This window comes from Muntiacus reevesi, chromosome 7 (assembly GCF_963930625.1).
Source record: "Muntiacus reevesi chromosome 7, mMunRee1.1, whole genome shotgun sequence".
Taxonomy (NCBI): domain Eukaryota; kingdom Metazoa; phylum Chordata; class Mammalia; order Artiodactyla; family Cervidae; genus Muntiacus; species Muntiacus reevesi.
The window spans coordinates 67,764,551-67,791,715 of NC_089255.1; the positions used below are offsets into that span (position 1 = coordinate 67,764,551).

Here is a 27,165-nt window from a genome sequence, read left to right on the forward strand (position 1 = left end):
GAAATTCAAATCCCATTATTTCAGAAAGATTTCAGCCCTGCAGGAAAACTTAGAGGTAGAAAGCATAAACCAAAATTCTCTCAGCTACGAGCCCTCCTCTGTTTTATCAATAAATTCCTTCCCTGGGTCTTGATAATCTGGATGTTTGTAGTTTACTTTAAAGATACTTCACATGAATTGAAACTAGGCATATCTTCGTTGGACACATATTTTTATTTTGTGCCAGATTCTGTGAAAAAAAGTCTTTCTTTCTGACAGAAAATCAGGAACGCTCTTCGCTAGAAAAGCAGAATCCTGTGGCTATTAATTCTCAAATGCTGAAATGAAATGAACTGACTGACTTCAGCCTCACCTGAAGCTAAGTTTTGAGGCTTTAGCATCCTCTTTTTATGACCTCAATAGAAAAGGGTAAATTACTGAGCTGCTCCATTTTCTGAAATGCAGAAGTTAAGCGAATTCTTTCTCTGATCCAAATTAAGGAAGACAAATAAAACTGGGGAGAATCCAAATATTCCAGATTCTTAACAAAGCAGACCTATATATAACATTTGATTAAGTCATTCACCTTAAATTAGTATCGTATAACTTCAAATCAAGAGATAAGGACACTGTTTTCACTACTTTCTCAATTCTGTTTTAACATAATTAGAAGCTTTATAAACATCATCTTTGTTTACTTTCCTCTGTATTTTTCAAAGAGGACAATTTATACTCAATTCCTCATTTCTGAAATTTTTTTTCAGTTCTCTTGATATTCTTGTTTAATTCCCAGAAGAGCCTAAGAGATGTTTTCATATGTTAATAATTCCCAACTGAGCCTATGAGTGCATTCTGATTACAAAGAAATTAGTTCAAAGCCTTCTCTTCAGATATAATGTGCCTTATTAATGTTTTTATTAACTGTTGCTGATGAAGAGATTATTTTCTGGCTTAGTTCCAAGAATCCTTTTTTAGCCCTCAAAAGGAAAAGTGACTGCTGAATTTTCACATAAGAAATTCATTTCTAATGAATGAAATGTGATTTTTTCCAATTCTCTAATTCAATACAGTTTAATTATGAAAATACAGATAAGGGAAAGCATTAAGCTTTTGGAAAGCATTAAGTCTATTATCTCACACAGATCATTAAAAAAAATAAAGATGAATAATGTGAAGCTGAGATATTTGGGTTTAATTCCAGAAGTCTCTTCCTAAATCAATAAGTCCAAATGGGATTTTTTTTTTTTAATCTTTGATACAAGAACATATTATATTATCTAGGGCCTTTTACAGGGCATTAAAGACATAAAAAGAGAAAATTTTTGTTCAAACCTTAAAGCATTTAAAATACTATATTGTTTAGTCACCAAGTCATGTCCAACTCTTGGCAACCCCATGAACTGCAGCACGCCAGGCTTCCCTGTCCTTCACTTTCTCCTGGAGTTAAAATTTTGTTCCAGCCAGTGAAGTCGCTCAGTCGTGTCCAACTCTTTGCGACCCCATGGACTGTAGCCTACCAGGGTCCTCCATCCATGGGATTTTCCAGGCAAGAGTACTGGAGTGGGTTACCATTTCCTTCTCCAGGGGATCTTCCTGACCCAGGGATTGAACCCAGGTCTCCCACATTGCTGGCAGATGCTTTACCGTCTGAGACACCAGGGAAGTTCCAGCCAGAAGTGAGATACAAAAGGACAACCTAGCTCTCTGACTTGGGGAAGCAATGATCCAGTGGCAAAGAGAATCAGGTTTAATAAATTTGTCACTCCCATGTAGGTGATGCTATGACTGTTTTTATTCTTTGGTGGAAGTTATCAAAGGCCTTATCACTATTGGGCCACCTAAGTAACTGTTTGGAAATTTTTTAAATGCTTGGTCACTCTGAGAATGCAATCATCTGATTCTCATCTGATTTAGATTGTAAGGTAATGAAGGTAGTTGGCCCAATATTTTCAAGATCTGATCATTAAAGGGGATCATAGAATCACTCCAAGCTCATTCCAAAAAACCATTCTAAAATGTTACAATTCTGGGGATTCCCTGGCAGTCCAGTAGTTGAGACCCTGTGCTTCCAATGCAGGGGGCACAGCTTCACTCCCCAACTGAGGAAGATTCCACATGCTGCAAGGCGTGGCCAAAAAAATTGCTAAATTCCTACCCACAAAAAAGAAACAGTAGTTACTCAACACAATGCAGGTGTCAGCTAATGCTATGATGGTAATCATTTTGCAGTATCCAAGTGTATCAAATAAGCATGCTATACAAAATGTTATGTCAGCCATAACTCAATACTGCTGGAAAAAATAAACTTTAGATTACGTTATCATATGTATAGCATGCTATCTACCTGAAGTCATGGTATAATTAGTTCCTTACTGAAGGGTTTGTAGATGTAAAAACTATTTTGAGGTAAGTATAGCGAGAACCAGAGAAAGTTAAGATCACATGAAGTTCTATCTGTCATGTGATGTTTAAACTTAATCTCAGTTATGAGCAGTATGGAAAACCCTCAGTACCTGATCAGTTATCATTTTTTCCATAAATCCAACTAACTCTGTTTAACCTACCCCTTCCCCTCCCCAAAACTGCTATCTAGGAGTTAAATAAGGGACTACTGTTTGATTGGCAAAGTGTGATAGAGCATTCCCATCCCTCCTCCCAAATGTGCTGGATGGTTTCCAGTCCAGCATGGCTACCAGCTGGAAGAAAAGCCCCTTTCAATCAATCAATCTGAAGCAAAATGAGATAGTGGAGTAGAAATGAGCCTTGCCAAGAACAGCACAGGGGAGTTTCAGAGGGAAGGACTGAGTGGGAGTTAGGGTTGCCAGCAAGGTTCAGTGAGGTGCAGACAAAATAAAGGGAGAAAGCTGTCTGAGGAAAGAATAATGGTAGAAAAATGTGGGGTCAGGAAACATGTTCTAGTGACAGAGATTATAGCCCAAAGAAGGCAGAGGTCCCAGATGAGGATGGAAGATAGACCCCAGACAGATCCTGGAGGTCCTTGAATATATCCATAATATACAAAAGAGACAAATACACTTTTAAGAAATACTTCCTATCCCTGAACTGTTGAATCCCTGAGTCACCTGATGTAAACCTCTGATTCCTTATTTTCACACTCAGTCTCTCCTTCACTTATGTTGCACTGTATTTTTACTTACCACCGCCAGTCCTTTGAATTTCAAAAATAGCTCTGGCTTCCTGAGGCCGGCTGGAGAGGTTGGCAGTTCTTTTAGATCACACAGAACCTACTACTACAGTACTGGAGAGACCCAGCTGTGCAAAGATTAATATTTTAACAACCAAGACTGATTTCCCTTCCTCAACACAAGAACATCTCCAGGGAAGCTTTATGCCAAAGGGAGTTAGCTGCTTGCTCTGGACAGACAAAATCGAACACAGGGGTGGTTGTGGCTGCCACTGAGCTCTCCACTAACTCTAGTTTATGAATTTTCCTCATTAGCATTTGAGACTTAGAGTTGATTTCTCATTCATTTTCCCCAAAGAAATAGTAGGAGAAGAATAAGGGAATTTGCAGTGTCCCACAGCTGACTCAGGCAAAGGGAACACTGTGTGTGTGTGTGCGTGTGCGTGTGTGTGTGTGTGTGTGTGTGTGTTTTAATGATCTGAGTTCTTCTACCACTGTGTGTGTGTGTGTGTGTGTGTGTGTGTGTGTGTTTTAATGATCTGAGTTCTTCTACCACTCTTGGAATTATGAATTTCAAAGCCTCAATTCCAGTCTGCCTAAGATTCTTGGTGCACAAGTCCTACATACGGCTGTGAAGAATCATTGTGTCAGACAAAAATAAAAATTTAGCACAGCACACAGAGTCATCCCTGCCATCCATCCTTTCCACCTTCCAAAAGGCTTAATGTTTCCTACGTTGAAGAAACATGAAAGTCTGACTGTAGCCATTATACATAACTGCTCATCAGAAGTGTCATGAACACCAAACAAATAAAGAAAAAAAAACAGAATATATTACATTCTTTTCAGGTCAGAGTCTGGTTTTCTTCAGGTTTGGCCAGGTTCCTTTTTGATTTCTGGTTCATGACGGGCGTCCACCAAACACATCTGTGAGCATGGCTAGAAGTGGACAGCTGGAAGGAACTCTATTCATATTTATATCTTTAACCTATTTATAACCTACCTCACGCTCAAAAGAAGATTTATGGCTTCTAACAAATACCTAAAATATAACAGGATAAAAATAAGTGGAAAATTTAGGAAATAAATGCATTTAAAACCTAAAATCCTGAGTTTGTCAAATGTTTCACCTTGGGCACAGGGAAAGATTTTCTCCCTGCATGCATGCATGGGTGCTAAGTCACTTCAGTTGTGTCTGACTCTTTGGGACCCTATGAACTGTAGCCTGCCAGACTCCTCTGTCCACGGGATTCTCCAGGAAAGAATACTGGAGTGGGTTGCCATGCCCTTCTCCAGGGGATCTTCCCAACCCAGGGATTGAACCTGCATTGTCTGCACTGGCAGCAGCGTTCTTTACTACTAGCACCACCTCGGAAGCCCCTTTCTCCCCTATAGGTGCCCAACTACTCCTAATCTTCGAGTAACTCAATAACTCAAATGGAAAAACCTATGAGGAAATGATATCTTACACTTGGAAGGCATTCTGCTCTGCAGATCTAATATGCCTTAAGCACTCTTTCTCCTGAGTAAGGAGAGGCAGAGATCACGATCTCTAACTCAAACTTTAGCACCAGTGCGTTTTGCCTAATGCGGAAAAAGGAGGTCTACATCCAAGTTCTGCTCCTCCTGTCTAGGAAAAATAATTTAGTTCTTTCCAAAGAGTGAATGGTATTACCCTCAAAGCCAGAAAACTGGGTAACCATCTCAGGACTGGAAGGTGTCTATCCATGGAAACTCACATCTGGAGAGGCTCACTCATTTCAGATGCAGGAGTCAGGGTACAAAATGTCCACAGTTCAGATTTAGAAGTCTGTCACGTGACCATGGACTTTCTGGCAAAATTACACCATGGATATCGACTTTAAGTTTTATCTCTACATGAGATTAAACACAGAGGGAAAAAAAGCCATTTTGGGGGGTTTTTTTTAAGACACAGTAATCCAAGACCATAAGATCATTACAAGCAAGGTAAATCTTCACTCCTGGGAATTCAATTCATAGCCCACTTCCTAAAATCCTCTATCTCTCTTCACAAACAGAAGCTGCCTCACCTCAAGAGAACAACCAGCAGACCTAGCCAAGGACAGCTGTGCTCCAAGGGCAGGACCCAGGTATCAATAATTTGTGTCACTCTCCAGGTGATTCCAATGTGCAGCCAAGAGTGAGAGCCACTGGTCCAGGGGCTTTAGTCAATCTGCCGCTCACATTGTGCTGGACTAAGGTTTCTTTCTTTCTCCTTCCACACATATATTTAACCATGTTATCCCAGCAGCTTTCTGAGCAACCTCACAATCCATAGCTTAACATGCTATATGCCAAAATACACTGACATTTGTTGCTGTGAAGGATTGTTTGAAATCTCACACTTCCCACTGTCTTTTACGGAGAATCTTTTTCTTGCTGCCACAGCCCATGTCGCACTATATTTAAGTTCAACCTTAGCTACATGTTAAGTGTAGGACAAGTTAAGTTAAGGACAAGAAGGATGATGAGGAAAAGAAAGAGAAGAACTGACACCGTTTAGGAAGGGTCTGACTTTCTCACAGACAAATGTTCAGTTGCTTTAAGGCCCAACCCCCACACCCTTTTTGCCAATCCAAAATATATTCTCTTTCACATTAAAATCATCCTAAATTACCAGGTAATGAAACTGATAATAACATATTAATGATAACATCTTAATGTGGTTAATCTTAACCTTAATCTTAAAGGTGGTGCTAGTAGTAAAGAATCCGCCTGCCAGTGCAAGAGACTCGGGTTCTATCCCTGGGTCGGGAAGATCCCCTGGAGAAGGGAATGGCAACCCACTCCAGTATCCTTGCCTGGAAAATTCCATGGACAGAGGAACCTGGAGGGCTACAGTCAATAGGGTCACAAAGAGTTGGACAAGACTGAGCGACCAAGCACACACACCACATTCCAATGGAAGTAGCTTGGAGACTCATTATCCTATCCAGAAAGTAGATCTGCATTTTACTAAGGCCTTCTCAAGACATATAATATTATTTCAATCCAAAGGAAGACTCTTAATATTGAAGAGTAGGCACCATATTAAAACAAGAAGGATGATATAAATTTGGGCTTGCACAACCACTCCTTAAGTTACACCTCACAGATAGCTGCCCACTCAAAGAAACTGCTGGTTTAAGTGATGATTCAGTTCCACCACGGTGGAATTGCTCAGCCACTGACCTCACATCTATGTGACCACTCTCTATCTCACTGCAATTTATCTCTACATGTCAGCCTCTCTTTCCCTAAAATATAGCACACACTTAGTAGGTGCTTTATAAATATCTGGTCAAAAACTAGAAACATGAATGCTCTTCATTTTTCTGCTTTCCACAAACATTCCTATACTATTAATTGAATATTTACCATGTTCTTTAAAGACCTCCAGAGAAAAATATTTTATTTCCTGAAATAGGAACCCATTCCAATATTAGATGGAGGCTTTTGGGGAAAAAAAAAAAAAGTGAAGACAGCTATAATTCTGCACTTAACTAATTAATGGAGTCTGGAAGCCTTATCTATCCAGAATGTCAACCAAACCATAAAGTGGCCCAAAATGATCTCTTCTTGGAACAATACCATCCTCAGGCCCTCATCCAGAACCCACGAATACAAAACACATTTAGGGAACTTCCCTGGTGGTCCAGTGGTTAAGAATTCATCTGCCAATGCAGAGGACACGGGTTTGATCCCTGGTCCTGACTGTTGCAGAGCAACCAAGCCCTGTGCACTGCAACTACTGAAGCCCACGTGCCTAGAGCCCTTGCTCCACAACAACAGAAACCATCGCAGTGAGAAGTCCAGGCACCGAAACAGAGAGCAGCCCGTGGTTGCTGCAACTAGAGAAGGCCCAAGTGCAGCAATGAAGACCCAGAACAATCAAAAATATCAAAAATTATATAAAACAAGCAGACACAAAAACTCAATGTGCAACTTTTTTAAAGAATTAGATAAAAAAAATTTTTACATATTTAAGATAAATACATTAATTTAATGAGATCGGTCATAGGAGTCTTAGAAGAAACGTGGATAAGAATTAGCTACAAGAGAAGTAAACAGAAAAACACAGAAATCATAGATGATAGGTATGGTGACTGACATGCAGCCTCATGGTTCCACCAGTCATGTGACCACATTCCACTAGCCAATGACTGTCTAGAAACTAGCATGTGACCTAATTTCAGCCAATCAAAAGTGAGTATTCTACTGGGAGATTCTTGGAAATGCTTCCTCTCTCCTGAGAAAGAAACACAATAAAAAGACAGTCTTCTTCTTTGAAGAATGTCTTGTCTAGGTGTGACACCTGAAACTGCTTTAAGCCATTACAACTGTAAGGAGGCCAGCCTGGGGACAAAGTCAACATCCCAAGGAAGACAATGCAGTAAGATGGAAAAACATGAGTCACCAATGGCGGCTGAGCTACTCAAGTCAACTGACCCAGAAGCTCTATCTCTGGACTTCTTGTTTTCAGAGAAAATATATTTCTTTACTCTTTAAGTCAATTTAAGGTTTCTGCTACCTGTAGCAAAAGGCATCCTAGCAGATATAGAATGCACAGAGTAAAGAATCAACAGATATTAATTACACTGGAAATGTTTAAATGTCAAAATGAATATACTGACTCAACTTCAGCCATATTGATTTTATAGCTTTAAAATAATCATGTGATTTATTATTACAAAAGGATAAGAAGTAGTGTGGGTCACAGTATCTGCTCTTTGTACAGGTTCTTACCAATAAATCTGAAAATGATCTTGTTAGATCAGAAAAGAAATTGATTCTGCATATGTAAATAAAGAACTTCCTCTACACTACAAGCATTTTACCAATCAATGCACCTCAGCCATAACATGGAACTTTCACTCCTGATTCTTTATCCTGACAGCATACAGTTCAGTCCACCATCACACCTCCCAACAGCAAGATCAAGAAACTGGGCTCTTTCCCTCCAAAGTTTTAGAGGCAATGTGTATGTGACAACAGAAAACAGAAGTGCAAAGAATTAAGCCATGAATCTACTGCTTTGCCTCAGAAAGTAATCTAAGTTTCCTCCTCTTGTTCCTTCACAGAAAATGAAATGATAATCTATTCCAAGAGTGTATATTATCTTTAGCCAATTTTAACTACCCACTTCAATCTGTTCATTTTCAAAGGTATTTATGGGTTTTAGCACTTGCTTTGGAATACCATTCATATTGTAAAATAGGATGTGATTATCTATAAATAAAACAACCCACTTAAAAGTAGAAATGAATAAGATGATCCATTAAAGTAAAATTGTTTTAAATTAGATTAAAATTTTAGAGGCCTTCATCTTTGCATTTTTAGTAATTCATTAAGAAAAAACTATAGCTAAGTTTACAACACTCACACTCAGACTACAGCTGCCATGCAGCTCTGCTTTCTAAAATGAAGCTGCTCACGAAATACTTATTGAAATCTGTATTAGTTTCCTATTTCTGCTGTAACAAATTACCACTAAGTTAAGGGCTCAAAACAATACAAACTTATTCTCTTATAGTTTTGCAGGTCAAAAGTCTAAATGGGTCTTGAAGGACTAAAATCAAGGTGCCAGCAGGATTGTGTTCCCTCTAGAAGCTCAAGAAGAGAATTCATCTCTTTGCCTTTTCCAGCTTGTGGAGGCTGCCAGAATTCCTTGCTTCTGGCCACATCACTATGACCTCTGCCTCTGTCATCACATCTACTTTTCTGACTCTGACCTGTCTGCTTCCTGCTTATAAGAACACTTGTGAACACACTTGTGTGACCTTCACAGAAAATCCAGGATAGCCATTCCATCTCAAGATCCTTAACCTAATCATCAGCAAAGCTTTTTGCCATGTAAGACAACATAATCATAGGTTCCAAAGATTAGAACGTAAAATATATTTGAAAAAAGCGCAAGTGTTAGTCGCTCAGTAGTATCAGACTCTTTGTGACCCTGTGGACTGCAGCCTGCCAGGTTCCTCTGTCCATGAAATTCTCCAGGCAAGAATACTGGAGTGGGTAGTCTTTCCCTTCTCCAGGGGTCTTCCCAACCCAGGGATCAATCCTGGGTCTCCCGCTTTGTGGGCAGATTCTTTACTGTCTGAGCCAATCGGGGAGCCATTATTCTTGGTACCACAAAATCCATCACAAACAGGGGAGAGGTCCCTCTTTATCATGTGATTTGAGAGCATTTAGGAAACTATATCAATTAATACTGACCCAGAAGTTGTCAGTGACTTTGAGTTACTAGTAAACTAGTAACTCGTTACTAGTTACTAGTAAACTAGTAACTTCTTTCCTGTCCCTCCAAGAAAAAGACGGTGAGCTAATAAAATCCTAGACCCAAGCACTACTAACCAACCCAGTCTTCCCACAGGAGAAAACTGGAAGGACTTTAAAGACTTCCTTGTCTTGGTTCCCATGAAAATTAGAATGCTAAAAACATGTTGGCAAATTGAATTTTTCAGGAAAAGAAGTGGCAGCAAAAGGTAAGAGACATCCAGGGAAATGGTAAATTTTAGAAAAAGAAAAAAATCTGATATAAAACAAAATGTCAGGACTTGGGGAAATCACTTTTAAAAAAAAGACTGATTAATTGATTGATTTAGTCTATTTATTTTTTGGCTGTGGTGGGTCTTTGTTGCTGTACGTGGGCTTTCTCAAGGAGCAGCAAGCCGGGGCATCTCTTTGTTGCGTTGTGAGGGTTTCTCATTGCAGCAGCTTCTCTTGTTGAGAAGCACAGGCTCTAGGGACAAAGGCTTCAGTAGTTGCAGCTCGTGAGCTCAGCAGTTGTGATACACAGGCTTAGTTGCTCCGAGGCATGTGGGATCTTCCCAGACCAGAGATCCAACCACTCCCTTGCAGGCAAGGCAAATTCTTAACCACTGAAGCACCAGAGAAGTCCAAACTCACTTTTTAAAGTGACAAATCACCTTAGTGATAACAAATCACTAAATTGGTATTACTAACTTAAGAAACTTTAGCCATGCATGGAGGCTGGAATCAGGAGGCAGGACAAGGGGACAACTGGGCTATTCACCCTCCATCTCATGCCCTACACACCTTAAAATGTAGCTGCCATTAACCAAAAACTGGGGAAAACCCAAATGCTCAACAGGTGATGAGATAAAACAAGATGTAGCACATCCATACAGTTGATTACTACACAGCTATAAAACCAGAACAAATTAGGGACTTCCCTGGTGGTCCAGTGCTTGAGAATCCATCTTCCAATGCAGGTTTGATCCCTGGGTGGGATTCCACATGCCTCAGGGCAACTAAGCCTACGTGCATGCTGCAACTAGACAAAAGACTACACATCACAGTGAAGAGCCCACATGCTGCAACTATGACATGATGCTGCCAAATAAATACAAATTTTTCTTAATTTTAAAAAGGGGGAACAAATTACTGACAGCGACAACAACATGGTTGAATCTCAAAATCATTATGCTATGTGAGAGAAGCTAGACACATAAGGGTATGTATTATATGATTCTATGTATATAAAATTTTAGAAAATGCAACCTAACCTGTAGTAATAAAAGTAGATCAGAAGTTACCTGGGATTGAGGACTGAGAGAGGGATGGACTGCATAGGACATGAGGAATAACTGGGGGGACAAAGGGCAAGAGATGGAAATTCTGCATTTTCAATGAGATGGAGGCTATATGGATGTGTACAAGACTCGAATTGCATACTCTGAATGCAGTTTACTGTATATAGTTTATACCTCAATAAAGTTGATTTCTTAAAAATTTGGCTCCTTTTCAGTGGTAAATTTGTGCTGAGGAACATGGTAAGGCTAGAGCTCAAATGATCATGTTAGCCTTGAACTGTAGCCTCTACAAATCTTTCTAAGATTCACAGCTCCTCCAATTGCTTATCATTATCATAGATGGTATGCCAACTTCCTAAGTGGTGGAAATTGGCTTCCCAGACGACAATCCAGGAATAGAGGCCATATGATCTCCCTGTAGTACTTCTCCCTACAGAGAGGGTACAAAAACAACCCTCTCTCCTGGAATGGGGTACAGTCCCTGAATATTCACCCAATCCATATTTAAAAGACTGTTCAACTGTCCATGATCCTTTCATGTTATAGTCTACTACCTGAGGAGTCACTTGATGTGCAGATTTTTCTGTTTAACCTCTGTAATAAGTTACATTGGTATTTTGCATTTTATTTCATTCATTTCAACCAGTTGTGGAACAGGTTTATTTCAAGCCTGTTCAGGCCTGAAGAGATCAAATATTTATTCACATGTCCCCAGGACAGTGTTTGTGTTTGTTTTGTAATACTTTGATAATATTTTTATATACTTATGAGGTTTTGGCAGTTTCATTTGGTATATTTTTAAAGTCATTACTGCCCAATTACATGCCAAATTTGTTCAGAAAATAACTTAGTAAATATAGCATTGTATGCACATATACTAATACCGTCTGCCTGCCCACTGGAAACACATCCTTTATCGCCTTCTCTCTTTACCATAAGCACATTCCACAGGATATCCCAGCTACATTTCAACTACAACCTTTATGCCAACCTAGAGGGTGATAAACCCAGAATAACTTCTCAGTCCCAGTCCTCTTCCCTGAATTCAAGACACAAAATCTAAGACCCTCCTGGACACCTCACAGGCTCCTCATATTCAACATGCCCAAAACTAGCTCATCATCTCCCTAAAATGCCAAGTTCACATTGCTACCTCTATTCCCTCTCTTCATCAGAGGCATCACTCTCCACCTGTTCACCCAATCAAAAAACCCAGATATCATCCTCAACTCTCTATTTTTCCTCAGTCCCCCAAATCAGTTAGTACCTATGACAAAAGCTCTCAGGTTGATTCTTTTTCATTCATCACACTTCCTATCTTACTTCACGCCCTTTATGTCTCACACAGACATTTCACGGATCTCATAAGGGGACTTTTTCTCTCCCCAACCTCATGCTCCTCCCCTCCTCCTCCACCGCACTATCACCAGAACAGTTTTCATAAAGGACAAGTGAAAACCTCTTGGCAGTCAAAGCGCTTCGTGATGCATCCTTGCTTACCTTTCCAGCCTTGTCTGCTGTTATATCTCCTAGAACTTCTTTTTATCCACTTACAATTCTTTGCCAGCCCATCTGTATTATGCCACACTCTCTCATCTTTCCAATGCCTTTGTGTATGTTCTTTCTTTGGTCTCTTTTCCTTGCAAGCTATCTCCTATTTATATATCCTTCAGGTGACAGCTCTGAACTCTCCAAGCGACTCTAGATGGCCCCCTACACTTCTACTCTGCCCTCTTATAACCTACTTTTATCATAGAATTCACCCACCCGGCACTGATACCTTTGTGAATGGGCTCTGCTCTAATCAAAGAAAAAGCACTGCCTGGTTTTTTTCTGTTTCCAGCACCTTACAAAGGAAAATAGTAGGGGTTCTGCTTTTTGGACAAATTAATTAACCACATCGAAAAGACAGCTCACAAAAAAACTCTATAAGGGAAGAGAAGATGATGCTAAAGATCCTTATACATGTTCCCTTAGTTCTAGAGATTATGGAAAGGATTCCTCCTTAGATTGCAAATCCTTAAAGGTTTTAACAACTTTAGTTTGAGCTTTTAAAAAAGCAAGAGAGCTTCTCTTAAACTACTCAATCCTGTGATAAACAGACAATGTGATTTTTCCCTACTCCATACTCATTATAATGCACTTACCCTTTCTCACTGCTAATCTGAAAGGGTTTTCATGGGAGGAGAGGAGGACAATCTTTAAGAAATCATACATAATTAGATTCTAAATTGAAAGTTTCAACCAGGGGGAGAACGTGAGGGTGGGATGTTTTGAAAGAACAGCATGTATATTATCTATGGTGAAACAGACCACCAGCCCAGGTGGGATGCATGAGTCAAGTGCTCGGGCCTGGTGCACTGGGAGGACCCTGAGGAGTCGGGTGGAGAGGGAGGTGGGAGGGGGGATCGGGATGGGGAATACGTGTAACTATATGGCTGATTCATGTCAATGTATGACAAAACCCACTGAAATGTTGTGAAGTGATTGGCCTCCAACTAATAAAATAATATTTAAAAAAAAAAAAAAAGAAAGTTTCAACCAAGGCACCAACATACACTAGTATGATATTCCACAGCAAAATCTGAGATCAACATCCAAACTTTCAATGAAATACTCCAAACACTGGTTATATGACTGTTAAATCGAACCTCTGCTGCACTGAAGGTATCCTCGGGCCTTTTAAAGACCAAGAGAGCTTCAGGGAGGAGATTTCTTTGAAGCAGAGGTCACTTCCCCTCAGGTCAAGAGAGTGAGGCCTCAATCACCCAGAGCTAAATAGCATCTCTCCAGAAAAAGTTAGGAAGAGACAGAGGACCATCCCTGCTGACCAGAAGAGAGTATCAAGGCTGGGGTCAGCCTGCCTCCAGGGAGTCTCTCACCAAAAATCCAGGCCACACCCAAGAGAGAGTAAGCTTGGGGTTGTCTGGACACCAAGTGACAAAAAGAGATTGCATTTGATGATGAAACTCAACCACAAGAATAAGCAGAGACGTATTGGGATGGCTAAAAGCTCGCCCAGAAGTGAAGGAAGAACTTCCCCAGGGAGGAAATTCTAAAAGGAGGGGATGACCAAATACATTTGCTTTCTGACTCCAGTCAATTCATGCCATTTTGGGCAACTGACTGGTTACACACAATTCTGCCCTGATTGAAAGTCCTCCCAGAGCCAACAGCTGTCCTCCAGCTGGGAAGGAACATTGGAACTCCTTCCAAAAATTAAGGTAACCGTGCTCTTTATGGGCAGATGGAGACTGGAACCTGGCTACCGAAGAGCATAAATATAAACATACTTGAGAAAGAAGTGAGAACTACTTCCCAAATGAAACATCCATAAAAAGAAAATCCATTTTGCTCCACAATCAATGCCAGTGAAAGAAAGTTGTCGCCTAAGAAAAGTAAGATGAGAGGAGGGAGGAAGGAGAGAAACACCCATGACTCTTACCCAGGCCCTGATTCTGCTGTTCCCACTGGATGGCATCCGGCACCTGGAAGGTGACTCCCTCCAAAGAGACCACGTTTTCCTGCTCTAAGCCAGGTTCCTGAGACGTGATGCCAGGGAGTGTGAACCCAGGCAGCTCGGTGTCACCCAAGGTCTTGTCCAGGGAGTCGGCGTCTTTATCTTCCTCATCTTCCTCCTCATCTTCTTCCTCTTCATCCTCTTCCTCTTCATCCTCTTCATCTTCATCATCTTCTCCCTCTAAGCAAGAAGAAAGCAAAGGTAACATGAAGAAATACAGGCAGTGCATACAAATGAATCTTTTGAAATTACTTAAGCCCTAAAAAATAGACATGACTGGCCTTTTAAAACATATTTTATTGTCAAAGTTGAGCAAGAAAAGCTTTGCATGATAGCATGCCCACCCTATGCCTACATTTTAAACTTACAAAACCACAGTTATGTCAGATAATTATCATGCATCATGTTTATTGGGAGTTAAAGTTCAGGTAATAGGGATTTTGTTAATATCATATTTATATTTAAAAGGGTAGCAAACATTATCTTCCTGTTTTCTGGAGATCATTACAGATCTGTCTGTTAGAAAGCTCACTGAAATACTAACAGAATTTAAAAGAAGTGTTCCAGTCTCTTTCTATCTCATAATACTAAACAAGAGAATTCATTATGTTGACATAGTTTTCTTTCTGCTCTTCTTCCACACCAGTGAGTAGAACTCCCAATAATGTTAACTGAGAGGTACATAAATCCACTCCTGCATCTGCTCTCCTTACAGAGGAAGGACCCAAGAAACGGGGAAACGTCACATGAACGTTTTCAATCCAATTCTAAAGGGAATCGGGAAAAGACACACTGATCAAGGACAGTCAGAAAAGAAACACATGAGAAAAAATCACTATCGTTACCATCATCTTAAGAATTAAATACATAATGTGTCATCTGTGATGCTTCAAGAGGTGTAGGTTTAAGGAACATAAGATCCCAATTTCATTTTATTTCATTAATGTTAATTTTCCAGGAATACTCTGAGCCTCCATCCACAATATGAAGGCACTCCTGAAGCCCCCAATAAGGGCCCACAAAATCCATCGACGGCTTTTTCCTTGGTCTCCCTCTTGGTTCTGAACAGTGGTGACCGTAACATGGAACTCTCTTTGACGGCTGAAGAGAAGACAGAGGATTAAAGCCACCTAAGAATTCAGAGACTCTCCTTCCAGACAATTTTCTCCTTTTCAGCTATCATTTACAGATTTTCTTAACTTAAAAGTTATTACTTCTAATCTTTTTCATTCATATATATCCTTTAACTTCATAGGATTTAATACCTGCCCCTATTCCAAAAATTAAACAAATATTTATCAAGCACCTAGCTCCAGGCACTAGGAATAACACAATAATGTCTCTGCCGTGGTGGAGCTGACACATCACTCAGGAGACATACAGCAAACAAAGAGATATATAAATAGATATGCAATATACTGCACTCTGATTAAAACTGGCAAGAAGACAGAAAATGCCAGGTGCTACTATTTTAGATGGCAAGATCAAGGAAAGTTTTTCTAATAAGGTAAAGTTTGAACAGAGATCATACCAAAATAATGAATTCTTTTGTTTAATTTAGATCATTAAAGATTCCCAGCAGAGGAGGACAGGGGGAACAGCAAAGGCAAAGCCTTGAGGCATATGTCTGCTTACTGTGTTCAAAGAATGGCAAAGAAGATTGGGCTGAGAGGCAGTGAGTGACAGAGAGAATACATGAAACAAGGAATCAGGGGTAAGCAGAGGCCACATCTAAAGCATATTTGTAAAGAATGGCTGGCTGCAGGGTGGAGAACAGGTTGTATTAGAGCAAGAGACAAAGCAACGAGACATATAGGAGGCTATTGCAAAACCCAGGGAATAGAGGATGATGCTTCGGATGAGGGTGCAGTCCTGGAAAAAAAGAGAGGTGATCAGACCTGAGATGTAATTTGAAGGTAGAGCCCTGTTGATAATTACAATGTGGGATGTGAGAGGAAGATCTCACTTTACTAAAAATGAGAACTAAAGAGCCAAATCAAGAATTTTATGTGAAATATATTAATTGGGTGATGCTTATGCCTATGACAACCAAATGGAAATGTTGGAAGTCTAAGGAAGGTCAAAGCTAGAAATCAAAACCTAGGAGTCATCAACTTATAAATTATATTTAAGGCCTTGACACAGACTGAGATCATCAAGAGAACGAGAATGGATGAAAGGGAAGTGGGCCAGCCCAAGCCCTGGATAATCAAACATTCAGAGGTTAGCCAGCAGGGGGAGATCCAGCAAAGGAGACAGAGAGGTGACCGCAGGAGAAAACCAAGACAAGAGAAGAAAACATTTCTGAGTAAGAAACTACGACTGTCCCTCTGGTTTAGACATGTGGGAAGTCATTCATGACCCTGACAAAAGTTGTATTCCTGGAATAGTAGGGATAAAAGTCAGACAGAAGTGCTTTCAAAGTAAATTGGGGAAAAGGAAGCAGATATAGGTAGAGAAAACACAAGAAATTTGGAAAGGAGATCAGGGACATTAGGGGATGGCTGGAGGGAGATATGGGGTCAAGGGTAGGTTCTGAAAGCAGAAACTGTTAGAATTTGCTTGTAACTGATAAGCAAGATCTGGTAGAAAGGAGGGAATTGATGATGCAGGAGGGAAGAGCAGCAGAAGAAATGTCCTGAGAGATGAGATATGATAGAGAGATGACACACATGGACTCTGGAGTCACTTAAACTTATGGCTGAGCGGATTCAGACAAATTGCTGAATTCTGGTGTGCCTCAGCTCCCTCATGGTAAAACTGGGATGAGTCCGACCACATAGGGCGGTTGTAAGGATTACATGAGTTAACATACCAGGTACTTAGAACTAAGCCTGGCACACAGTGTCCACCATATAAGACTGGCTTCTCTGCTATTCCGGACAGGGGATGGAATGCAGTGCATGGCCAGGTTGGACACATCCACCTCTGCAGGGGCACGGGTGCAGGTGGGTGGCTAGATTTGGTGGGGGGAGCATGTGAAAGCTGTCATATTTCTTTCCTTGGTGCAATACAAAACTGGTGGATGTGGTCAGATTGCCAGGCAACCCTATGAGTCCACGTGAGTCCATCTGTAATGTTATAAATTTAAAGCAAAGCATACTAAGAGGATCGTGTGTTTTTCTTCAGCCACATTACTGAATCGGTGGGTGGAGGAGTAGAGTAGGCAGAGACATTTAACCAGGGCCAAGTTTTGCTAGGAGAGCTCAACTAAGGAAGGAGCAGTAGCTTGCGTGTGAAAAGAGTGAGTATAAAGATGAACCAGAAAAGGATACAGACTCCCAACAATATGATGTGTAATTTCTGGGGATCTAACCTAAAGCATGGTGACTATGATTAACAACACTGCATTATATACATGAAAGTTATTAAGACAATAGGTCTTAAATAGTATCACCAAACCAAAAAATGGTAATTACTTGAGGGGATAGAAGTGCAAACTAACCTTATTGCAGTAATAATTTTACAATATATATACATATATGTGTATGTGTATCAAATCATCACCTTGTACATCTTAAACTTATGTATGTTATATGTCATTAATATCTCAATAAAGCTGGAGGGGATAAAAGATGGGCCAGAGACTCCAGTTAAAGAGAAGCTGAGAAGGAAGGTGGATAGGAAAAAATAACAGAGTCACTGGATTATGGAGAAAACTATCAGGAATCATTAAGGCTTTCTGACAATTTTACCGACCATCCTTCTATAGACAGAAATTGGTGATGAGCTAAAAAGAAGATTTCTTTAAACTTTGTAAAATCACTTTTACTTACTTTTCCTCTCCACAAACCTAGAGGGTTGTTCTTGATAGGAAAATCATGACAATATGATTCTGACCCCCTGAGAACGCAAAGGCGAAGCCAGAGCTCTGAGCCCTCGATTTCCAGCTTTTATCACTGAACCATTGTCCTCTGACCACCACCAACCACCAAGGATAACTTATACTTGGTCCTCAATGTGTTCAGTTAGCTCCTCCTCTTTAAAATACAGAGCTAAAACAGATACCATATATTAATGCATATATGTGGAACCTAGAAAAATGGTACAGATGGTATTATTTGCAAAGCAGAAACAGAGACACAAACAGAGAGGACACGATACCAAGTAGAAAGGGGTGGGGGGACTGAACTGGGGGACAGAGACTGACACATACACCCACTATGGAAGGGTAGAGTGTTAGTCACACAGTTGTCTCCAACTCTTTGTGACCCCATGCAATGTGGCCCACGAGGTTCCTCTGTCTATGGGATTTCTCAGGCAAGAATACTGGAGAGGGTTGCCATTCCCTTCTCCAGGGGATCTTCGCGACCCAGGGGTCGAAGCTGGGTCTCCAGCATTGCTGGCAGGTTCTTTACCGTCCAAGCCACCATGGAAGACAGCATATATACACCACAATGTATAAAAGAGATAACTAATGAAAACCTACTATATAGCACAGAGAACTCTCCCAGTGCTCTGCGTTGACCTAAATGGAAAGGAAATCCAAAAAAGGTGGGATAAAGATATACACATGGCTGATTCACTTTGCTGTACAGAAGGAACTGACATAGCAGTGCAAAGTAACTATACTCTAATTTAAAAATAGTCACCTAACCAAGGCTGGTTAGCTCTTTTTTATTTTACCATTATTATTATTATTATTTTTAAATTGGAGTATAGTTCCTCCACACTGCTATGTCAGTTCCTGCTATATAACCAAGTTACTCAGCATACATACACATGCACGCGTATTAAATCGCTTCAGTTGTGTCGGACTCTCTGCGACCCTATGGACTGTAGCCCGTTAAGACCCTCTGTCTGTAGAAAATTCTCCAGGCAAGAAAACAGGAGTGGGTTGCCATGCCCATCTCCAGGGGATCTTCCCAATCCAGGGATCAAATCTACATCTCTTATGTCTCCTCCATTGTCAAGCAAGTTCTTGATCACTTGAGCCACCTGGGAAGCCCATGTTGTTGTTGTTCAGTTGCTCAGCCAGGTCCAGCTCTTTGTGAGCCCATGGAAGGCTTTACACGAGGCTTCCCTGTCCTTCACTATCACCCAGACTTTGCTCAAACTCATGTCCATTGAGTTGGTGATGCCATACAACCATCTCACCCTCTGTCTTCTCCTCTTCTTTTCTTGCACTCAGTCTTTCCCAGCATCAGGGTCTTTTCCAATGAGTCGGCTCTTTGCATCAGGTGGCCAAACTTTTGGAGCTTCAGCTTCAGCATCAGTCCTTCCAGTGAATGTTCAGGGTTGATTTCCTCTAGGATCGACTGGTTTGATCTCCATGCTTCCAAGGGACTTTCAAAAGTCTTCTCCAGCACCACAATTCAAAAGCATCAGCCTTCAGCCCTCAGCCTTCTTTATGGTCCAACTATCGCACATGTACATGCCTACTGGAAAAACCACAGCTTTGACTATAAGGACTTTTATCTGCAAAGTGATGTCTCTGCTTTTAAATATACTATCTAGGTTTGTTATAGCTTTTCTTCCAAGGAGCAAGCGCCTTTTCATTTCATGGCTGCAGTCACTGCAGTGATCTTAGAGCCCAAGAAACTGAAGTCTGTCACTGTTTCCATTGTTTCCCCATCTATTTGTAATGAAGTGATGGGACTGGATGTCAAGATCTTTGTTTTTTGAATGTTGAGTTTTAAGCCAACTATTTCACTCTCCTCTTTCACTTTTATTAAGAGGCTCTCTAGTTCCTCTTCGCTCTCTGCCATTAGAGTGGTGTAATCTGCATATCTGAGGTTACCAATATTTCTCCTGGCAATCCTGATTCCAGCTTGTGCTTCATACAGCCCACGATGTACTCTGCATATAACTTAAATAAGCAGGGTGACAATATACAACTCTGAAGAATTCCTTTCCCAATTCTGAACCAGTCCATTGTTTCATATTCAGTTCTAACTGTTGCTTCTTGACCTGCATACAAGTTTCTCCGGAGGTAGGTAAAATGGTCTGGTATTACCATCTCTTTGAGAATTTTCCACAGTTTGTTGTGATCCACACAGTCAAAAGCTTTAGCATAGCCAATGAAATAGAAGTAGATTTTTTCTGGAGTTCTCTTGCTTTTTCTATGATCCAATGGATGTTGGCAATTTAATCTCTGGTTCCTCTGCTTTTCTAAATCCAGTTTGTATATCTGGAAGTTCTTGGTTCACAGACTGTAGAAGCCTAGCTTGAAGGATTTTGAGCATTACCTTGCTAAATGCACAATTGTATTTGAACATTCTTTGGCATTGCCCTTCTTTGAGGCTGCAATGAAAACCGACCTTTACCAGTCAACTGCTGAGTTTGCTGGCATATTGAGTGCACCACTTTAACAGCATCATTGTTTAGCATTTGAAATAGCTCAGCTGGAATTCCATCACCTCTACTAGCTTTGTTCATAGTAATGTTTCTTTCCTAAGGCCCACTTGACTTCAGGCTCCAGCATTTCTGGTTCTAGGTGAGTGACCACACCATCATGGCTATCTGGGTCATTTAGTTCAGTTCAGTTCAGTTGCTCAGTTGTGTCTGATTCTTTGTGACCCCATGGACTGCACACACCAGGCTTCCCTGTCCATCACCAACTCCTAGAGTTTACTCAGACTCATGTCCATTGACTTGTGATGCCATTCAACCATCTCATCATCTGTCATCCCCTTCTCCTCCTGCCTTCAATCTTTCCCAGCATACGGGTCTTTTCCAATGAGTCAGTTCTTCGCATCAGGTGGCCAAAGTATTGGCATTTCAGCTTCAGCATCAGCCCTTCCAATGAATATACAGGACTGATTTCCTTTAGGATGGACAGGTTGGATCTCCTTGCAGTCCAAGGGACTCTCAAGAGTCTTCTCCAACACCACAGTTCAAAAGCATCAATTCTTCGGCGCTCAGCTTTCTTTATAGTCCAACTCTCACATCCATACATGACTACTGGAAAAACCATAGCTTTCACTAGATGGACCTTTGTTGGCAAAGTAATGTCTCTGTTTTTTAATATGCTGTCCAAGTTGGTCATAACCTTTCTTCCAAGGAGCAAACATCTTTTAACTTCATGGCTGTAGTCACCATCTGCAGTTATTGTGGAGTCCAAAAAAATAGTCTGTCACTGTTTCCACTGCTTCCCCACCTATTTACCATGAAGTGATGGGACCAGATGCCATGATCTTAGTTTTCTGAATTCTGAGTTTTAAGCCAACTTTTCCACTCTCCTCTTTCACTTTCCTCAAGAGGCTCTTTAGTTCTTCACTTTCTGCCATCAGGGTGGTGTCCTCTGCATAGGGACACAGGTTAGGGAAAGGGAAAACCATTCAGGTATGATCATTCAGGTATGACTTAAATCAAATCTCTTATGATTATACAGTGGAAGTGACAAATAGATTCAAGGGATTAGATCTGATAGACAAAGTGCATTAAAAACTATGCACGGAGGTTCATGACATTGGACAGGAGGCAGGGATCAAGACCATCCCCAAGAAAAAGAAATGCAAAAAGGCAAAACAGTTGTCTGAGGAGTCCTTACAAATACCTGTTAAAAGAAGAGAAGTGAAAGGCAAAGGAGAAAGGGAAAGACATACCCATGTGAATGCAGAGTTCCAAAGAATAGGAAGGAGAGATAAGAAAGCCTTCCTCAGTGATCAATGCAATGAAATAGATGAAAACAATAGACTGGGAAAGACTAGAGATCTCTTCAAGAAAATTAGCGATACCACGGGAACATTTCCTGCAAAGATGGGCACAATAAAGGACAGAAGTGGTATGGACCTAACAGAAGCAGAAGATATTAAGAAGAGATGGTAAGAATACACAGAAGAACTGTACAAAAAAGATCTTCACAACCCAGATAATCACGATGGTGTGATCACTCACACTCACCTAGAGCCAGACATCCTGGAATGTGAAGTCAAGTAGGTCTTAGGAAGTATCACTACCAACAAAGCTAGTGGAGGTGATGGAATTCCAGTTGAGCTATTTCAAATCCTGAAAGATGATGCTGTGAAAGTGCTGCACTCAATATGCCAGCAAATTTGGAAAACTCAGCAGTGGCCACAGGACTGGAAAAGGTTAGTTTTCATTCCAATCCCAAAGAAAGGCAATGCCAAAGAATGCTCAACCTATTGCACAATTGCACTCATGTCACAGGCTAGCAAAGTAATGCTCAAAATTCTCCAAGCCAGGCTTCGACAGTACATGAACCATGAACTCCCAGGTGTTCCAGCTGGATTTAGAAAAAGCAGAGGAACCAGAGATCAAACTGCCAACATCCATTGGTTCATAGAAAAAGCAAGAGAATTCCAGAATAACATCTAGTTCTGCTTGATTGACTATGCCAAAGCCTTTGACCGTGTGGATCACAACAAACTGTGGGAAATTCTTAAAGAGACAGGAATACCAGACCACCTGACCTCCCTCCTGAGAAATCTGTATGCAGGTCAGAAAGCAACAGTTAGAACTAGACATAGAACAACAGACTGGTTCCAAATAGGAAAAGGAGTACATCAAGGCTGTATACTGTCACCATGTTTATTTAACTTATATGTAGAGTACATCATGAGAAATGCTGGACTGGATGAAGCATAAGCTGGAATCAAGATTGCCAGGAGAAATATCAATAACCTCAGATCTGGGTTATTAAGCCCATACATATACATATATCTCCTCTTTTTTGGATTTCCTTCCCATTTAGGTATAGTGTTAGGTATAGAGTTCTCTGCTATACAGTAGGTTTTCATTCGTTATCTAAAAAAGAGCTAACTATATGATCCAAGGGGCTTCCCTGGTGGCTCAGACAATAAAGAATCTTCCTGCAAAAAAAAAAAGAAAAGAATCTTCCTGCAATGTGAGAAACCAGAGTTCAATCCCTGGGTTGCAAAGATCCCCCAGAGAAGGGAATGGCTACCTGCTTGAGTATTCTTGCCTGAAGAATTCCATGGACAGAGGAGCCTGGCGGACTCCAGTCCATAGGGTCACAAAGAATCGGACACAACTGAGTGACTAACACTTTCACTTTCACACAAAAGAAATCCCACTTCTGGGTATATATCCAAAGGAAATGAAACCTTCAACCCAAAGAGATCTCTGCACTTCCAAGCTCCCAGCAGCATTATCCACAACAGCTACAGTATGGAGACAACCTAAGTGTTGGTCAATGGATGAATGGATAAAGATGAATTATATATTTATAAATATTTATATATATGGAATATTATTCATACTATGAAATTTATATTATACCTGCAGGTATGCATGTGTATATATACATAATGGAATATTATTTAAGCCTTCAAAAAAAAAAGAAATCCTGTTACTTGCAACATGGATAAACCTGGAGGACATTATGCTCAGTGAAATAAATCAGAGAAAGACAAATACTACATGGTATCACTTATATGTGGAATTAAAAGTCTAATTCATAGAAACAAAGAATAGAAAAGTGATTGCCAGGTTCTATGAATGGAGGTAAAAATAGGAAGAATTGGTAAAAGGATACAAACATTTACTTATAAGATGGATAAAGTTTGAGGACCTAATGTACAACATGGTCACTACAGCTGATAACACCATAACATACAACTGAAATCTGCTATGAGAACAGAACTTAAAATGTTCTCACCAAAAATTAAAACGGTAAATATATGAGATGATGAATGTGTTAATTAATCTGATGGTGGAAATTCTTTCACAATGTATGTGTATATCAAATCACCATGATGTACACATTAAATATCCTACAGTTTGTCAATGATACATCAATAAAGCTGTGAGAGGAGCAACACAGAGCTACAAAAATAGTGAAAGGGACCTCAAAAGTCATCTTCCTTCATCCTTTTGTATCCTGAGAAGAGAGCTGCATCTATGCAAATCTAAGCCACAGTTGCTGCCTTCACAACGCAATTTAGAGGACCTTGCTTAGGTCAAGGTATCTCGATCTCTCCCATACTCACCCACCGTGGTAAAGTCTGTTTTCTCCTCCCTCACCTGAAATGCCTGACATGAGACATCTAACTCCAAGTCAGAGGATAAAACCGAGGAGCACTTTCTTCAGAAACACTAGATTGAGTAGTATACAATTTTCACACCATCAGAAAAGGAAGGGCCCTGATTGATGTGTGGGATGAAAGAGAAAAGTCTCCTTCTTTTTCCACCAACCCCGTCCTTCAACACAAAGAAGTTTATAAGGTTTCACTTTTAATACCTGAGGATATCTGAGGACATAGCGATAGAAGGAAGTGTCAGAGACTGCATAGAGAAAAGAAGAGGAATACAAGCCTTACAGGAGTGAGAGTTCTTCAGTTCAGTTCAGTTCAGTTCAGTTTCTCAGTTGTGTCTGACTCTTTGCGATCCCTGGACTGCAGCACACCAGGCCTCCCTGTCCATCACCAACTCCCGGAGTTTACTCAAACTCATGTCCATTGAGTCGGTGATGCCACCCAACCATCTCATCCTCTGTCGTCCCCTTCTCCTCCTGCCCCCAACCCCTCCCAGCATCAGGGTCTTTTCAAATGAGTCAGTTTTTTGCATCAGGTAGCCTAAGTATTAGAGTTTCAGCTTCAACATCAGTCCGTCCAATGAATATTCAGGACTGATTTCCTTTAGGATGGACTGGATCTCCACTGGAGAAGGGAATGGCAAACCACTTCAGTATTCTTGCCTTGAGAACCCCGTGAACCATATGAACAGTATGAGTTCTCCTTCAGTCTAGCCTTATTCTCTTGTTATCAATTTCTGCCAGGGAATTTTCTTATTTTTAGAAGGTTACAATCATTCTGTAGCTGTTAAACATCTTTAGTAGTATATAATCTGTACCCTACCACAATTTCCAGTGGAACATTGACTACTATTACAGATCAGTAACAAAAAGGTATGATCACCTTTCCAATATTAGCAAAATAAGGTATTTTATAGCACCTTGACCCAAAAAGGTGGGAAACTGTTAAATAAAGGAAGGATAATCCTGTCCTCTGTTGTATCACCAATGACTAACCCGGTGCCTGGCAAAAGTCACGACTCAATATTTGTTGAATGAATGGATGGATGGGTGAATGCATAGTCAGTGAACTAGATCTACGTTTTTAACAACTTGGCTGGATCTAAGGAAACACAGTAGCATTTAATAAGCAACGGGTAACAGGTTCCTCGAGTAATGAGTAATCCTGCAATAAGCACAAAGGCAACACATCAAGTGGACAGATACAAAATAACCCCGAGTTGTATGCACTCATCTTTCGCTCATAAAAACTGAAGAAAAGCTCATCTGTATATAGCCAGTCTTTCAATAGATGCACCCAAGAGAAATAATGATGTCATGAGCACTTCTGAAAACAAAGGACAACAAAATGAAATAAGCATTCAGCAAACTGTGCCAGAAACAAGAACAAAACCCCTGATTTAAAGAGCTAAAACTAAATGAAGAACTCATTCAAATAACACTAACAGGTTATATGTTAATGGCTATAGGGTAATGCTTTCTGGATTCTGTAATTTTGTTAAAATAAACCCCAAATTTTTATTTTCATTTATCTGAATCCCAAAGAAGCATGTGGATCAACATAAAACACACACACACAATTATTCTATCTAAAGGTAGCACCAAAAACAAAAACAAAAAAAAAAGAAAAAGAACCTATAGGAAGAAGCATTGCTCAGGGCTTCCCTAGTGTCTCACTGGTAAAGAATCCACCTGCCAGTATAGGAGCTGCAGGTTCGATCCCTCATCTAGGAAGATCCCACATGCCATGGAGCAGCTAAACCTGTGAGCCACACTACTGAACCTGTGCTCTAGAGTCCAGGGGCCACAAGCACTGAATTCTGCGAGCCCTAGAGCCCATGCTCTACAACAAGAGAAGCCACTGCAGTGAGAAGCCTGTGCAGGGATTATCCTCCAAACGTACATCCTTGACTAAGCAGAGCAAGTTTTATAAATTCTGTATTACTTACAATCTACTTTACTGGTGATATACTGCCTTGGGGTGTTCAAATATCACAGAAGAGCCTCAAACGAGTTTGTGAAACCCCAAATTTTTGACTCTCTAGGTCAGGACTCTTTTCTGTATTTATTGCAAACATTTCTACCTCTGGTTACCAAAACTAACAGTTTTCATTCCTTTCAGGGCCAGGGCCATGATTCCCCCAACAAAATCAATAGAAGATATTGGAGAAAGTTTCTCCTGTGGTCCTGGCCTGAGTAATCTGATTCTACTGCAAGGTCCAGTTGCCATTTAATAAGCAGTTCCCACCAAAGACGCTCCAGTTCTCTCATTCCATTTGTATCACAATTTAGACAATTTTAGAGCCCCAGAAGATAGAGACATAGCTAGCATCTCCAGAGTATTACTGATGAGTCCAAGGGAACCCTTGGTTGAGAATGTGTCATCCCAATAATAGGAGTAGGAAGAACCCCACCAGTAACACTTGTTCCCCAACATGACCTGGCTATCCTTGACTTACAGTAAGAATAGGCACCTGCCTGAACTTTCTCTTTGGAATTGTTGTTATTTTTCAATTGCTAAGTCACATCCAACTCTTTGCAACCCCATGGACTGCAACACACCAGGTTTCCCTGTTCTTCATTATCTCCCAGAGTCTGCTCAAATTCATGTTCATTGAGTCGGTGATGCTATCTAACCATCTCACCCTCTGCCATCCTTTTCTCCTTTTGCCTTCAATCTTTCCCAGAATCAGGGTCTTTTCCAATGAGTTGGCTCCTCGCATCTGACAGCCAAAGTTGAGAAGATCCCCTGGAGAAGGGAATGGCTACCAACTCCAGTACTCTTGCCTGGAGAATTTCATTGGCAGAGAAGCCTGGTGGGTTGCAGTCCACGGGGTTGCAAAGAGTCAGAAACAACTGAGCGACTAACACTCTTTGGAACAGCAGTGATTAATTTGAATCCTTGTCTTTTGCCTATTTATTCATTAGGTTTAAGAGTCAAACCTCTTTTTCTCTTTACAAAGTTTAAACTCAAAACTAAGCCACATAAATTAGGGCATGTGAA

General features: G+C 40.6%; 1 protein-coding gene across 1 annotated transcript in view; it reads right to left on the minus strand.

The window, feature by feature from the left end:
• The window catches only part of ARMH4 (armadillo like helical domain containing 4), a 143,441-nt gene that overhangs the window by 76,008 nt on the left and 40,268 nt on the right, over nt 1-27,165 (minus strand). Inside the window, exon 5 of the mRNA XM_065940544.1 lies at nt 14,129-14,383. Coding sequence (XP_065796616.1) covers nt 14,129-14,383 — 255 coding nt within the window. The remainder of the gene's footprint in view (nt 1-14,128; nt 14,384-27,165) is intronic.